Source organism: Bactrocera tryoni, chromosome 3 (assembly GCF_016617805.1).
Source record: "Bactrocera tryoni isolate S06 chromosome 3, CSIRO_BtryS06_freeze2, whole genome shotgun sequence".
Lineage (NCBI taxonomy): Eukaryota > Metazoa > Arthropoda > Insecta > Diptera > Tephritidae > Bactrocera > Bactrocera tryoni.
The window spans coordinates 74,636,473-74,652,205 of record NC_052501.1 but is presented as its reverse complement, the minus strand read 5'-3'; the positions used below and the strand labels follow the sequence as shown (position 1 = coordinate 74,652,205).

Genomic DNA, 15,733 nt, shown 5'->3' with positions numbered 1-15,733 from the left:
GTGCTATCTTACTGAGCCATTAACTGCGGCGTCGTGTTTCATAAAACGTGTCTCTTTGAAAAATGTTTAGGCGAATATTTTCGATTAATTCGGTTCTTTAATATAAAAATTGTATTTAAATTACTTTGAGCATAAATGTACATAATAAAAGCATTAATGCCAGTTGTATTATTATTATTTTTATTAATTAGTTATATGACCACCAATACGAAAAATACTGATTTATGACGGTCATTAAAATAATAAATTTCAACTTGATATTGAATATTTGATTCGAAAATTGGAACTAGATACACTGGTGAAGCATCAAAAACTTCTGCAAAGTCGAGCAAGTATCGAGAGTATTAATAGTGACACGCTACAGTACGAGTATATGTAAGTAAAATGAATATAGGTAAATTAAAACAAAAACAATAATAATAACAATAGCTGCGTTTAAGTTCAACGAACGAGCTTTATCAACATTTTCGTTGCGTAATTAAGCCGATTCCATTTTAGTGGAGTTTGTTTTAAATGTTTGTAGTGGTCTTTTTAACATCTTCTAGGCCCAAATACAAAAGTGCACGCACATACATACTTCCAGATATAAACCGGAAAACAATGCGGTTGGTTGATTAAATCGTTCGTCTGGTTTATACATACATAAGTATGTACATATATACATAGCTTGTTGAATATATTATATAGTTGGCGTCACTTCTGTATTTAAACTACTTATGCATTCCTAGAATGCGCAAAATATCCGGTTGGCGAAAATGGCAAATTTAATGCATTTATAAATTTATTATAGAACTAGTTAAATTATAAGATTAGATACAAACTTATAATTTTAAGAATTCATTATAAAACAAGAAAAAACGTTAACTTCGGTTGCACCGAAGCTAAATACCCTTCACAGGTGCATTTCTGTTAGTAACTATGTGTTCAGTTTGTATGGCAGCTTTATGTTATAGTGGTCCGATATCGGCCGTTCCGACAAATGAGCAGCTTCTTGAAGAGAAAATGACGTTTGCAAAATTTCAAAACGATATCTTAAAAACTGAGGGACTAGTTCGTATATATACAGACAGATAGACGGACAGACGGACAGACAGACGGACATCGCTAAAACGACTCAGCTCGACATACTGATCATTTATATATATACTTTATAGGGTCTCCGACGCTTCCTTCTGGGTGTTCCAAACTTCGTGACAAACTTAATATACCCTGTTCAGGTTAAAAAAATTATTTTGGCTTAGGTTAGATTAAGTTAGGTATAGAGGTCGATTCTAACAGGAATTCTACACAGTAAATTTTTTTCCAGGTGCATTTACAAATAATGGGTCAATCATAGAATCTGATGTTAAAATAAAATAAAACACTCCAATTTGGTCAAAACCTTTGATTTAAACATATCCCCAGAGGTAATAAACTAGAGAGTCTGAATCACTCTTGCCAACATGTGCTTTTTTGAGCTGAGTAAGCAATTGAAAAGTAAAGTCATCTCTCGACGAATATAGACCAAACTCTACAAGGACGTCATCATTCCCGCTATGCTATATGTGCGGAGACATAGACAATGACATCTTATGATGAGTCGGCCTTAGGGTGGCTTGAGAGAAAAGTTTTGCGGAAGATTTATGGTTCTTTATGCATTGACAACGGCGTGTACCGCAATCGATAGAAATATTAGCCTTACGAGATGTACGGCAACATTAACAAAGTTCAGTTCAGTGAATCAGGAGACAGCGGCTGCACTGGCTAGGTCAGGTTATCCACATGGAAGAAAACACTCCAGCTTTGAAGGTGTTGGATCCAGGACCCGTTGATGGCAGCAGAGGAAGAACTCCACACCGTTGGAGTTATCAGGTGGAGAAGGACCTGGCTGCACTTGGTATCTCGAAGTGGCGCCAAATAGCGAATAAATGAAACGGTCTAAGCCAGTAAAGAAGAAGAACGCAGACTTTTCACTTGTCCTTTTCTCGAAATTAGCGAGCCGTCAAACTTTGCACGCAATGTGTTTATCGGTTATAAGACTCGCAATTAATGGGAATGGCATTCCCTGACTCATTTCGAAAGAAATAAGGTTCCATGTTTCCGCATTACCACAATCCACATAAAGCGGTAAAATTTTGGGAATACAATTGCGTTCCCTAAACCACGCTAGAATTTGACTCACACCAATAGCGACAATTTTATTTGCTGACGAAGCCATTAAGCCAAAAATGAGCCTCATCTGAGAAGATGAGTTTTCTTTGAAAATTATCGTTGGTTTTCATCATTTCAAGCGCCCAATGTACACTACAAATGTTTTTTTTCGGTTTCAATTCTTATGCCAACACAATCTTATATGGATACAGAACCAAATCTAACCTCGAAATTCGCACACGCTGCCATCGGCGAGAAACTCAGCTGTACAGAGCGATGTTGAACCGATTGAAATGGATTGGCCTTGACGAATGCCAATCCAGTCGTTTGTTGTTGTTGGAGCTGCAAAATTCTGTCGAGTTGACAGTCGTTGACCGGATAAAAAATCTGGGTCCGTTCCAAATACGTAGACACGACTGTCGTAGGAACGATAATGGTCGCCACGAGCTGTCAAAATCACGTCATCCCTTTTGGTAGTCGCTGTATATACAATATTAAATCAGAATCGCGCTTCAACAGTTGAAATACCAATCATTTGTAATGCTAAAAATTCCTAAGTCCTATAGACCCTCATATATAGCCAATCTGTTATGAGCCTATCACAAACGTGGAGGCACCTAACATTGTTTGCAACAAATTAGTCAGCTTCACCAAAGGTATCACATTCAATATATTTGAAACTCAGTCTACAGTCAACTCGTCTTCCTTAAGACAACTTTAACAATTGTCTCCCATCAACATAAGCATTATGTAAGCATTACGCGAAAAAAGAAAATAATAGAATTAAATTCAGGTGAAATTACGACTGAAAAGTTCCTGGATCCTGCCAGGCGTCATTGTGGTAATATGCTCCCGACTTGTATACATACATATATGGACGATCCTACAAACTTGGAGGTCCACTGAACTACTTCATCTTCTTCTTCTTAATTGGCGTAGACACCGCTTACACGATTATAGCCGAGTTAACAACAGCGCGCCAGTCGTTTCTTCTTTTCGCTACGTGGCGCCAATTGGATATTCCAAGCGAAGCCAGGTCCTTCTCCACTTGGTCCTTCCAACGGAGTGGTGGTCTTCCTCTTCCTCTGCTCCCCCAAGCGGATATTGCGTCGAATACTTTCAGAGCTGGAGTGTTTTCATCCTTCCGGACAACATGACCTAGCCAGCGTAGCCGCTGTCTTTTAATTCGCTGAACTATGTCAATGTCGTCGTATATCTCGTACAGCTCATCGTTCCATCGAATGCGATATTCGCCGTGGCCAATGCGCAAAGGACCGTAAATCTTTCGCAGAACTTTTCTCTCGAAAACTCGTAACGTCGACTCATCGGTTGCTGTCATCGCCCAAGCCTCTGCACCATATACATAGCAGGATGGGAATTATGAGCGACTTATAGAGTTTAGCTTTTGTTCGTCAAGAGAGGACTTTACTTTTCAATTGCCTACTCAGTCCGAAGTAGCACCTATTGGCAAGAGCAATCCTGCGTTGGATTTCCACGCTGACATTGTTGGTGGTGTTTACGCTGGTTCCAAGATAGACGAAATTATCTACAGCTTCAAAGTTATGACTGTCAACAGTGGCGTGAGAGCCAAGTCGCCAGTGCGACGACTGTTTGTTTGATGACAGGAGATATTTTGTTTTGCCCTCGTTCACTGCCAGATCCATTTTCTGTGCTTCCTTGTCCAGTCTGGAGAAAGCAGAACTAACGGCGCGGGTGTTGAGGCCGATGATATCAATATCATGGAGGAACTACTTGCTCTTTACAAAAGTGAGAACTCTAGAATATCTGCTTCTAGATTGCGTAAGGATCTAACGATTCCATCCATATATCCACATATCCTCTAAGAGGCCTAGCAAAATCCAGGAATTTTTCAGTAATTTGTTTTAAAAGGAAAGCTCGCCAATGCCATGTGAACAAAACTCGTTTACTGCTGGACTTCAAGAATTCAGTGGATCTTCAGTTTTCTTTGTAGCTAGGTGCGACCAAAGAAAGGAGAGTTGAACTTTCGCTCCGAGCATTTCGGTTGAAGATCTCGGTTTAGTGTTCAATTTCCAACAAGCCTCATCACCGCCAGCTCATTTAAAATGTAGACGGCATGCGCATCATAAATCAAAGGTAACTGCTGATAAACATTATCACAATGAGATCAGAAATTCATATAAATCCATCTACGTAAGTGTAAACCACCGAAAAATCGACTTTACTACGTTATAAACATACTTCAGATGCTAAATTTCAAAGCGTTAGCACGCCAAATTTTTCATTTCCAATGCAGACAGCGTCCAGTCCACAAAAAAAATCACCGAAATTCAGCTGAAATTCGCACAAATGTGACGCGCCGCCGGCTCAGGTGTCAAGCGCGAAGGCAAACGCGAACGCGAACGATCAATGAAATGCGCGCGCATGCAAATTAGCCGCGATAAAGTTTTATCGTATGCAAATAGCAACAAAAAACAACACTCATAGCAATAACAACAACCTTACCTCGTATGCCGGCTAATCGCGCCACGAGTTTGACAGCCATTGCAAATATATTGCCGCGTTTATAATTAAGCAATATGAATATGATTTCCGCATTGCCCGCTTAAACAAATTGTTCAATTCTCACTGCTTTTCTTGCTTTTGTTTTTGTTGGTTTGTTTGCCGATTTTATTACACGCTCAAAAGCGCTTACGTGCTCTGTTTAGCCGGCAATTTATTTTAATTTCCGATTAGTCAATGTAAATATGCTATTTCTGTATCGGAAGACAGCTAGCGCAAGCGCAAAAGCACAACGTTCTCGGCGTTTTTCTTTTTTGGTCAGAACTAATTAGTATTTTTGTATATTATTGTATATTAGGGTGGGTCAAAAACCGCAAATGTTTTTTTCCGCTTTTTAGTCTGAAAAATTTGGTTGTTTGACATCGCTAAGAAAGGCTCCCAAGTACATAGTCACAAGTTTTTTCTTGTTATCAGATAGATGGGCAAAAAATAGTAAGACTTTTTCACTTAAGTTTTGTGCGAAAACCCATTCGTCCAAAAAAATTTTTTGCCGTGGTACGACTCTCAATCACATCTGTGCCAAATGTCACATCAAAATAATCATTAGAGTTTAGTAAACGCTTTTCTTTCTGAAATACATAGAGCGCCTTCGTTGATCTTTACGATAAGTGAAATTGTTCAAGAAAGAAGTTCCATTAAATTTTGTGTGCGGAATCAAATTTCTGGTGCCGAAACGTCCAGAATGTTAGAAAAAGCCTTCGGAGAATTGTTTGTCGTAAGCAAACGTTTTTGATTGGTATAAATTATTCAAAGAGGGTCGAGAACGCGTTGATGACGAACCACGGCCAGGACGGCTATCAACATCAACTGATGATCAACACGTTGATAACATAAAGGAATTGGTACTTGAGTTTCGACGATTAACAGTCAGAGATCTTACTGGCATCATTGGAATAACGGAAGGATTAGTGAAACCCATTTTGAAAGATCATGCGATGAGTCTTGGATCTTTACTTACGACCCGGAAAAAGATCGATCGGTTCAATATCTTGGCAAAGGTGAGCCGAAGCCGAAAAACCACTTCAAAGCAGGTCAAAAATCAAGGTTATGTTGACAGTTTTCTTTGATGATCGAGGTGTGGTGTACTACGAATTCCTTCCGACAAGCCAAACTGTGAACAAGGAATACTTTTTGAGTGTTATGGCCGTAGAGGCCGGATTTATGGGCCGACAACTCTCATGTTTTTCCCACTATAATGCACCGTCGCATACTGCATTGATTCTTCGTGAGTTTTTCGCCAAATTTTCGACCAATATCGTACCGCAACCACCGTACTCATTTGATTTAGTTTCGTGTGACTTCTGGTTATTCAAGAAACTCAAACGACCGCTACGGGTAAATCATTTTGAGTCAATTGAAGACATTAAAACTGAATCGCTAAAACCATTAATGACTTTTTTGACTTTTACAACTGTTTGGAGGATTGGAAAGAACGTTGGTACAAGTATATTTTGACCAAGGGGGATTACTTTGTGCGGGTACATTTTCTACCTGCTAATAAAAAATAGAAATCGTTAAGCGGAGGCCCTACTTGGTACAATTAAGAGCTCATACTTGAAGAGCCAGTCTTAGAAGATTCTTTCAACCAATTTTCGGAGTACGAAAAGAAAAAGAACACTCGTTTTCAGGCGACTGTGTATTTCATATAAACACATTTGATTGCTATTGCGAATGTTAAGGCAATTGCGACGAATTAATATGCTGTGAACGAACTAGGCTTTTCTATATATTTTTAAGCAATAAATTCCGCTTGACCTAAGCCTGTCTTATAAGTGTAATAGGCGAGGTCATGCATGTGTCAATTCACCCCGCAATTTACAGATATAAAGCATAGAAAGCAGAGTTGAGATTGAATGTTTATTCCCGTTCTCAATTGTTCGCGTTAGCCCTACTAGTATAGTGGGTTTGGACATCTATATGAACTACATACATATATACTAGACAATCGACATTGCAGTGGTGAAAGGTGAATTCGCCACAAGGACCTTCGGGCATTATTGAGATGGTGGTTGGTGGGCAAAGTAGAGCTCATATCCTCAAATTTTATTTAGGAGAGAAGGTTTCAAGTCACACTAAAAGATGGTGTATGCGCAAGAGCATGCAACTCGCCAGCCGAACTTACAACACCTGTGCAGATGGATCAAAAATGACTAGTGGAGTGGGACCCAGAATCTTTTACTGGATCTCAGGCGACTCTTGAAGCTGCTGGAATAAATATAATGACTCACATCGCATTGCTTCAGAGAATGTCCTTAGAAGCAGGTAGGCAGAAGATGTAGGGGATACCGGAAAGCGGCATATACATATACTGGATTCCAGGCCACCAAAAAAAATTCTGGGAAACAAAATAGCTGATGAGTTTGCCAAAAGTACAAAACGTGCGCCTACCGAACCAGTACAGGAATTACGGCAGTCACTAAAAACGATATAAAATGAAGTTTCCAAAAGGGCTAACAGACGGTCAGTGCGAAATGGAATGTCTTAAGTACATGCAGGTTCGCCAAGTTCATGTGCAAGCGCACCGAACAAAAACACACTTGCTTTTTACTCACACGGTCTTGAAAGGTCTGCAGGATGGGCTAATGGCATGCCACAGCCTACTGGCATCACATGGCTCGCATGTGCACAGTGGAAGACTTCATTAGCTGCTGTGCTGAATTATCTAGAACTCGTTTTAGATATCTAGAAGCTTCACAGTACAAGGGCCTAAATGAAGTTTTACAATTAGATATCAAGTCACTCTTAAAGCTCGAAAAAATGGCTAATGTCCAATATGACGAATACTTCAGCTCAGACTAAACTGAACCTCCATCTGGCATTACTAACGACCAGTAGATCTTTCGTTCGCTCAACAGTCGAGTCTACGTAAGCGGAACGGACCAGAATTTTTATCCGGTCAAGGACTACCAACTCGACAGATTTCTGCCGCTACAACAGCAACAACAAACGAGTAGTTCTATGTATGGCGTGACAGTCGACCGTTAGAACATCTCATCCGTGCTTAGTCAGCAGTTGTTTATCTCAGTTTTGGAAGTATACAAGTACTTAAAAGGCATTATAAAATTACATAAAGTAGACCTGGATAAGTGAGAGAATGACTTACTGACTTGGAAGCTTCCTGAGTATACTTTCGAGGGCATTTTATTTAGTTTCTTAAAACATTATTTGCCAGTTTAATAAAACAAGAGGAAAGATCACAGTTTTCCTCGAAGAGTTAGACAAGAGTCTGCAGTTCGATAACATTAAATTCATTTGTTTCTTACTCAAAGACGAACATGTGTTACATTTTCTACAAGCTCATCATTATATTTAACACGATTTGGGCCTAATGAAGATTAGGTTACGCTCAGGAGGTAAAAAGGCTGATTTCTCGTGTGGTCACGAATAATCCCACTTGGGCAACTAGATACGCCTGAGACTTTTAACATTGGGGGTGCTTTTTAAGTTGTGGGTCCCAAACCCAGCGCACAACCCTGGGGAGGGATGTTTCGTCTTCACCTCTTGTTGGTCTTGACGCGGGTGTTTTTGGCTACCCAAGAGATACTTGGTCTAAGACCGGAAGTCGTGAGATACTTGAGTCAGATTGAGAATCGTTCATGGCCACTCTCAACTGAATGGTACTTTCCTAATTTGCGTGAACTTCTAAACATGGTTCCATCCACCAAAAAATAGTGATCGATATGTCGCTCTCTATAGCAACTGAAATAAAATAGAATAAATAAACATAAATAATAAATATAAACATTTTTATTTCCTGGAATTGATTTGAAATTTTCAACCAACCAGTTAGATCAGGTTTGCTGGTTAAAAACAAAACTAAATGGTTATATTACTTAGGCAAACATTTCGTCATGTGTAAATTAAGTCATACGATGTGTAGAGATTTTATATGCGGATATTCATAGATATTCGTACTCGTGCATTGTTTGACGACGTCACTTCCCATTAAGTGATGTGCCTTTATCAATTTGTTTGCAGAGACTTGCGCGTGTCGCACACTTTAAGTACGTACTGTATAGCGATAAAAATATTTTTAGTTTTTGTATTATTAATATACATATACATATATTTTTTAGACCTACTTAAGATTTAAGATGTGGAGAAGAATAAGTACATACGAGAGCAACAACTCTTATAGAGTCCAGGAGCAGAGCTCAAGGAGAGGAAACATTAGCGGAGACACTCCCACACACATATTAATTTTAAAAGGCCACTAAGGCCAGTCTATGTCTAAAGTCCGAGAACCTCGAAATTCAGCTCCCAGCTGTTTATAAAACGAATGGTGCAGGTGGTCTACGTCTGGAAGTCAGTTGTAGTAATATCTGCTCTTCATGCTGATCATTTATATGTGTTTTATTTTTATTAAAAAAATATTAATATTCAGTTCTATTAATATTCAGTTCAACCGTTTATTATAATATTTATAGTTAACAATTTTTTGGGAAAATAACACAAGTTTAAAAAGGATGATAAAAATAAATGCATTTTCTATAAAAACGAACTTAGCACATTTAGCAATCTACACAACATTCTTCACATAAATATACCAACAGGACTCCAGCAAAGAAGCTAATAGAAATGTAAAGAAAATAGAAATGTAAACATTCAAAATGAAAGCGTTTTGAGTTATAAACTATTTTTTTTTTATTTGTTAGACAAATATAAAGCGCGCAATCAAAAATAATAATTTTATGTGTTTGTTTTGCAATTATTAATTTACTATTAAATCTACTTTACTCTCCCTTATAGACTGGTTTACGTTTCTCCGCGAATGCCTGCAAACCCTCCAAGCGATCTTTAGTTGGTATAACCTGAGAATAGCAAATTTCCTCAATAGAATAGCCAGTGTTTAGATCAACTTGTATGCCCTTATCAATTGCCAATTTTGCCATTCGCACACCCACCGGACCATTTGGCAATATTTCCTCGGCAATTTCCAAAGCTTTCTGATAAGCAGCATCTCCGCTTTCATTTTGTGGCACTACATGATTGACAATACCAAAATCTTTGGCTTCCTTACCATTGAGTATACGTGATGTGAAAATGAGTTCTTTGGCCAACGCGGGTGAAAGTATACGTGGCAAACGTTGGGTACCACCTGCACCGGGTATAATTGCTAAACGTGTTTCTACCAAACCCATTTTCGTATTGTCTGCCGCTGTACGCATGTCACAAGCCAAAGCCATTTCCAATCCACCGCCGAGTGCATGGCCATCGAGTGCAGCAATTGATGGCATCGGCAACTGTTCCAGTGCCATTAGCAATTCACGCAAACTTGTGACAAATGCGCTTGTTTCATCTGGCGACATGGTTTTACGTTCTTTGAGATCAGCACCAGCACAAAATATGCCAGGCGATGAGCTGCGTAAAATCACACATCTAGAACCGTTGTCTTGTTCCAGTTCCTCTATTACGCTCTCGAATTCTTCCACCAAACTACGACTGAAAGAGTTTTTCGCCTGCGGTCTGTTGAGACTAATTACTGTAATACCCTTGCGTTCGCCATCCAAGCGTTCCACTAATACTTCTTTACCAGATTCCGCAGCTGCAAAACCACGAATCCGTAGTGTGTTGAATAATGTTGGCGATGTAAGTCGTGTTAGGCTACGCAACATGATGTTATGGTTGAGTTTTGTTAGTTTATACTAGAAAATAATAAACTTTATAAAAAGTGATTATAAAACAATGACGAGCACGCTGCTGTCAAAGACCGGTTGATATATGGAATAATAAAAGCAAAACAAATAATAGAGAAACAGCTGTTAGAAAAGCAGAAGAAAGAAAACTCGTAAAAGCTATAGGGTAATATAAGGTAAGAAAAACTGTAATTTTATTTTTTTCATTTAATTGGAAAACGTTATGAAAGTAAATTATTTTTATTATGACTGATAATTATAATGTTAATAATAATTAGTATTTGTAAATGATTAGGTGTATGCTTTACACATATGATTATTGTGTTTTATTTTACTCAAATTGGAAAATAACATTCTATTGTGAATGTTTGAATGTTATCAGATGGTGTGTGCATTGGCTAGACAAAAACAAAAAGCGTATAAAAACAATGATGCGGTATGTTGTCAAATTCAACTGACACAATAGAAATTTAAAGAAGCAGCTTCGGCAACTAAAGTTAATATAAAATTTTATAAAATTGTATACAAGATTAATGCATGTTGTTTATATAAAGGACATACAATAAAGTGATGAAAATTTAAATATCCGCTTATACAATATAATATTTCATTGGTGGCAAATTGTGCAAACTTCTTTACGCTGTTTGGCTGATGACGTAGTTCACCTGAAATATACGACTGTTGTAGGCAACAAAAAAGGAATAATAAACGCAAAGGAATGTTTTACACAAATACTTCGAAAGCAAATAAATTAACTAATTAGTACAAACACATCACATTTAATTTATTAGCATAATAAGAGGTTTGTAAGTGCACCAAAAGTTTTTAGAAAAATAATTTTGTGATTGTCTGCTTTATATCATTGCAGTGATTCAATTTTTTTTATATTTTCGACAGCGAATCAGTGTAAATATCTAATTGCGCGCATCATTACTAAGAATATAAATCGTAAACAGTTCATTTAAAGTACTTTTAGTTCTGCACGCAACTAATTAAGTATATACAGGACGCCAAACAACCACAGCTCACTGTTGTAACGGCCAATACAACATGCTGCCGCGTACAGCTGAAATTGTGCGTGTGCTGCGCGTGCGGCAGCATTTCTTGGGGCGACGAAGCTTGCATGCCTTGAGAAATATTGTGTCCATTGAAAAGGTAAGTTTGAAATTTGAAGTTGTAAATTATTTAATACATTTTAATTGCAGCTTAATCAACACTTGTCGTGTAATAATGCATTTAGCTTTACATACAGCAGAATTTCAAATAAATTCGCCAATGAGCAACACTTGCGTTGCGCTTCCTCCTCGAAGAAGGTAACATAGTTCCGTCTAAACAAAATTTTTGTAACAAATATTCTTTTATATACATTTTATTTAGGTTGAAGCTGCTGCTGTTACCAGTGCATCCAGTTCGTCTGCCAGTATTGGCAATGAGGCGACCTCAAAAGTTAAAACTACCAAAAAATCCGCTACAGAACCTAAGCAAATTATGAAATCTGCCACAACTAACAGCGCGTCTGTGGCGGCCGATGCTGTACAAGCCAGCGAAACTAAAACGATGGAGGTTAAAACCAAAAAAGGCATACTCTCCATCACTGCCACCATAGAAGGCTCGAAAATAAATGATATAGTTTTCGAGAAAACAAAACCACCTGTTGTGCCAGACGCAATAATCCCGCCAGCGAAATTACCAGTTAATGATGTGCTAAAAGAGACCGCGCAAGCAGCCGCTGCGCAATTGCAGGCATCACCCACCATCGATGCAGCGGCGACTGCAGCGACAATGGCAGCTGCAACGGCCAAAGCCAAGGCGGCCATAGCAAAAGCAACACAACCAAAACCAAAAGTCGTTACGACCACAACAACGGATATTGGCACAGCGACAGTCACAACAACGGTTGTGCAACAAACAAAGCAAGCAGCTCCGCCAGTACCCGAGGTTGTTGTGCAGAAGCCGGTAAGAAGACTGTATAAACTTTTTAAATTATCCATATAACATAAACATATTTTGGTACAATTTAAAGAAGCGCGTTTTGGTGGATTTCAATCGTTCCTCTTTGGAGCGCAATTTCATAACTCCCGCACGTGCTATGAGCGATTTTTTGCTGAAAGCGTCAGACTTGGAAAGTCTATCTAAGATAAAACGTCGTTCGCCATACGAACAGGAGCCACCTATAACGGTGTATTGGCGTAAAGATGTCGAAGCGAAGGCGATCGGTGTGTGGGGCTCACGTGAGAGTTTGCTTAAGGAGCAGCTGAAGCGCGAAGTAGAACGCAAGAAACATCAGCAAAGTAATTACATTGACAGTCCTATAAACTGACCAATCCAAATCAAGTTCGATGCAACCGAATTTATTGTTTTTTTGTTTTGGTTTACAGATCTCTTCACAGTGAAGCGCCGCTTGCGCGACTATCGACGGGAAATTGGCGCGCGCACAGTGGTGGTTGACTCTGAGCCCGGTTTGACGGGTAAATCGGGAAAGGTAGTGCTGATTGCGATTGGCATGTAAGTGATGCGTCCAATGTTCACAGATTGTCATAATTCTTGATATATTCCTCTGCAGTAACGGTCTCAATTTCCTCTTCAAAGCCTGCGGTTGGGTGTACTCGGGCTCTCACAGCATGTTTGCCGAGAGCATACACTCGCTAGCCGACACCATAAACCAACTCATTTTAGCTTATGGCATACACAAGTCGACACAAATGGCCGATTCGGACCATCCTTATGGTTATAGTAATATGAAGTATGTTTCTTCGCTCATTTCGGGTGTTGGCATATTTTGTGTGGGCGCTGGCTTATCGGTGTATCACGGCATAACGGGTCTGATGCATCCAGAACCAGTAGAGAATTTCTTCTGGGCGTTCTTCATACTCGGCGGTTCGCTGGTGTCTGAGGGTGCCACACTCATCGTGGCGTTAAACGAATTGCAACGCGCTGCTAAGTGTAGCGGTGTGTCGTTCAAGGATTACGGTGCGTTCTCAAGCTACATAAATTATATAATTACATTTAATTAACAATTTGTATGCAGTGTTGAGTGGCAAAGATCCCTGCGTTAATGTTGTGCTCACTGAGGACGCTGCCGCTGTGACCAGCGTGGCTGTAGCAGCCACTTGCATGGGTCTCACTTCAATTACCGGCCTGCCGGTGTTCGATGCTGTTGGCTCGTTGCTGGTGGGCGGCATTTTGGGCGCTGTAGCCTCCTTTATTATCTACACAAATGCCACGGCGCTGGTAGGCAAGTAAGTGTTGTTGTAGAAAAATGTGTTTGCATGCATAATTATAACGGCGCTTTATTGTCGTTTCAAGATCAATATCAGAGGATTTATTGAATAAGATAAACGCTGAGTTGGAGAGCGATGTGATGATACGCGCCATACACGATGTCAAAGGCATTGATATGGGCAATTCTCTAGTGCGTTACAAGGTGAGTGAAGCTTGTACTTTAAATGTTGTAAATGCGTGCTAAAATTTCAAACATGTTAAAATTTGTTTTAGGCCGAAATGGATTTTGATGGTCGTGAGTTAACGCGCTCATATTTGGATAAACAGGAATTGAACGATCTCTTGAGAGTAAGTAATGCTCATCGTTGTTGTTGTAGAAACATAAAAGTTCACGCAAGTGAGGAAAGTTCTCTGATTGCCATTTACTTGGGAGTGGCCAGAAATGATTCTTTTACATATGGCTCAAGCAGTGCACGACTTCCGGTCTTAGACCAAGTATCCTCTGGGTAGCCTAAGAACATACGTTTGAAGGCGAGCTTAAGTGAGAATGCGAATCATTCCTCCCCAAGGTTGTGCGCTGGTTTTGGGACCAGCAACGTAAAAAACGTCCCCAATAAAATAATGACGACCATGGCAACGCATTAAAAAAGGAATCTCAAATTTGCGCCACATTGCGAAAAGAAGAAACGACTGGCGTGCTGTTGTTAACTCGGCTATAACCGCGTAGATGGTGTCTACGCCAGTAAAGAAGAAGGAGAAGAAGTCCATTAGTTAAAGAGATATCGATAAGAAAATTTCCACAGTGCTTTTCTCTCCAAAAAGCTGCTCATTTGTCGGAATCGTCAATATCGGGTCACTATAGCATATAGCTGCCATGCAAACTGATCACTGAAAAGCTACTCCTTGTATGGAAAACTTTTTTGTTTGATGAGATATATTCACGAAATTTGACAGAGAGTTTTATCCAAGACAAAGTTATAATCCTCAAAAAAATTGTTTAGATCGGACCACTATAGCATATAGTTGCCATACAAAATGATCGGCCGAAATCCAGCCCTTTTATAGAAAACTTTTTTATGTGACAAAATATTTTCAAAAAATTTGGCATCGATTATTGTCCAAAACTGGGGTATAATCTCCGAGAAAATTGTTCAGATTGGACCACTATAGAATATAGCTGTCATACAAACTGATCGATCAAAGTCCAGTCTGTGTACGGAAAAGTTTTTTATTTGATGAGTTATCGTCACGAAATTTGGCATGGGTTATTTTCCAAGACCATGGTAAAAACTCTGATAAAATAGTTCAGATCGGACAACTATAGCATATAGCTGCCATACAAACTGACCGTTCAAAATTGAGTTTTTGTATGGCATTTGTTTGTGAAGGGTATTATGGCAAGGATGCAACCGACTTTAACGTTTTTTCTTGTGTCACTATTAACTAAAAATTGTTGTTAAACATTTTTCTAACCTCAATTTCTTTTATGTAACTCCTTTTAGACGGTACAATCATTCCAAAAAGTTGAAGAACTGGAGGAGTTTCTGTTGAAGCACGGCGAGAATATTGTTGACCTCATGGGTGGCGAAATTGATCGAATAGAAATGAAGCTAAGGGTATGAAATCATTTTTTTGTATATAATTATTTGTATTAATTATATGCCCGTTTTTCGTTGCAGAAAAAATTCCCCGAAATACGACATTGTGATCTAGAGATTTTGTAAACTGCTTAATAAGTCTTGTATTTAACTTTACTTTAGTGTGTAAAGCGCAACGGCCAAAACGTCAGGTTCAAACATACGTATGTACGTGTATACTCATTATGTTCAATCTGCACGTGTTTTGTGGTGGTACCGTTCGTTGTATATAAGCGAAGAGTGCTACTTTTATCGATATGGACGCGCAATTTGGACGCTAGAAACGTTATCTAAGTTTCATGCTGTGAAACCACAATAATTTTACTTATTTATGCTTGAATTAATAATTATTTTACTGTTATACTTAACTTAAAGAAGCAACTTAATTTATTTTGGTATAAAAGCTAAATCCAATTCATCAACTATTATTTACAGGAGCAAAATGATTATAATAAAATTGTAATTATGTTTATGAAAATTGTGTTTTTTTTTTGGTTTTTGCACTAAAATATTGCAAAGTATTTTGAAAAGCAACATTCTTTAAGTTCGAACTTTGTACAATTTTTT

At 38.8% G+C, this 15,733-nt stretch overlaps 2 protein-coding genes across 6 annotated transcripts; one reads left to right on the top strand and one right to left on the bottom strand.

Annotated features, from left to right (window-relative positions):
• Positions 1–9,119: 9,119 nt before the first annotated feature.
• On the bottom strand, positions 9,120–10,379 carry LOC120772694 (methylglutaconyl-CoA hydratase, mitochondrial). Its single transcript, XM_040101434.1, has one exon. It carries the CDS (start codon positions 10,284–10,286, stop codon positions 9,405–9,407), a length of 882 nt encoding a protein of 293 aa, XP_039957368.1. The 5' UTR covers positions 10,287–10,379; the 3' UTR covers positions 9,120–9,404.
• Positions 10,380–10,760: 381 nt separating this feature from the next.
• LOC120771768 (zinc transporter 9) lies at positions 10,761–15,644 on the top strand. 5 transcript variants are annotated; one of them, XM_040099958.1, is made up of 13 exons: positions 10,761–11,109; positions 11,176–11,213; positions 11,284–11,462; positions 11,513–11,620; positions 11,685–12,263; positions 12,331–12,598; positions 12,686–12,812; positions 12,871–13,277; positions 13,336–13,546; positions 13,614–13,731; positions 13,803–13,877; positions 15,032–15,145; positions 15,209–15,644. In XM_040099958.1, the coding sequence occupies exons 3-13, from the start codon at positions 11,358–11,360 to the stop codon at positions 15,251–15,253; spliced, it is 2,157 nt and encodes a 718-aa protein (XP_039955892.1). In that variant the 5' UTR covers positions 10,761–11,109; positions 11,176–11,213; positions 11,284–11,357; the 3' UTR covers positions 15,254–15,644. The 5 variants fall into 5 exon arrangements, with proteins under 5 accessions (XP_039955892.1, XP_039955891.1, XP_039955888.1 ...); XM_040099957.1 differs by having other exon boundaries at positions 11,275–11,462; XM_040099954.1 differs by having other exon boundaries at positions 11,205–11,462.
• The last annotated feature ends 89 nt before the right edge of the window (positions 15,645–15,733 follow it).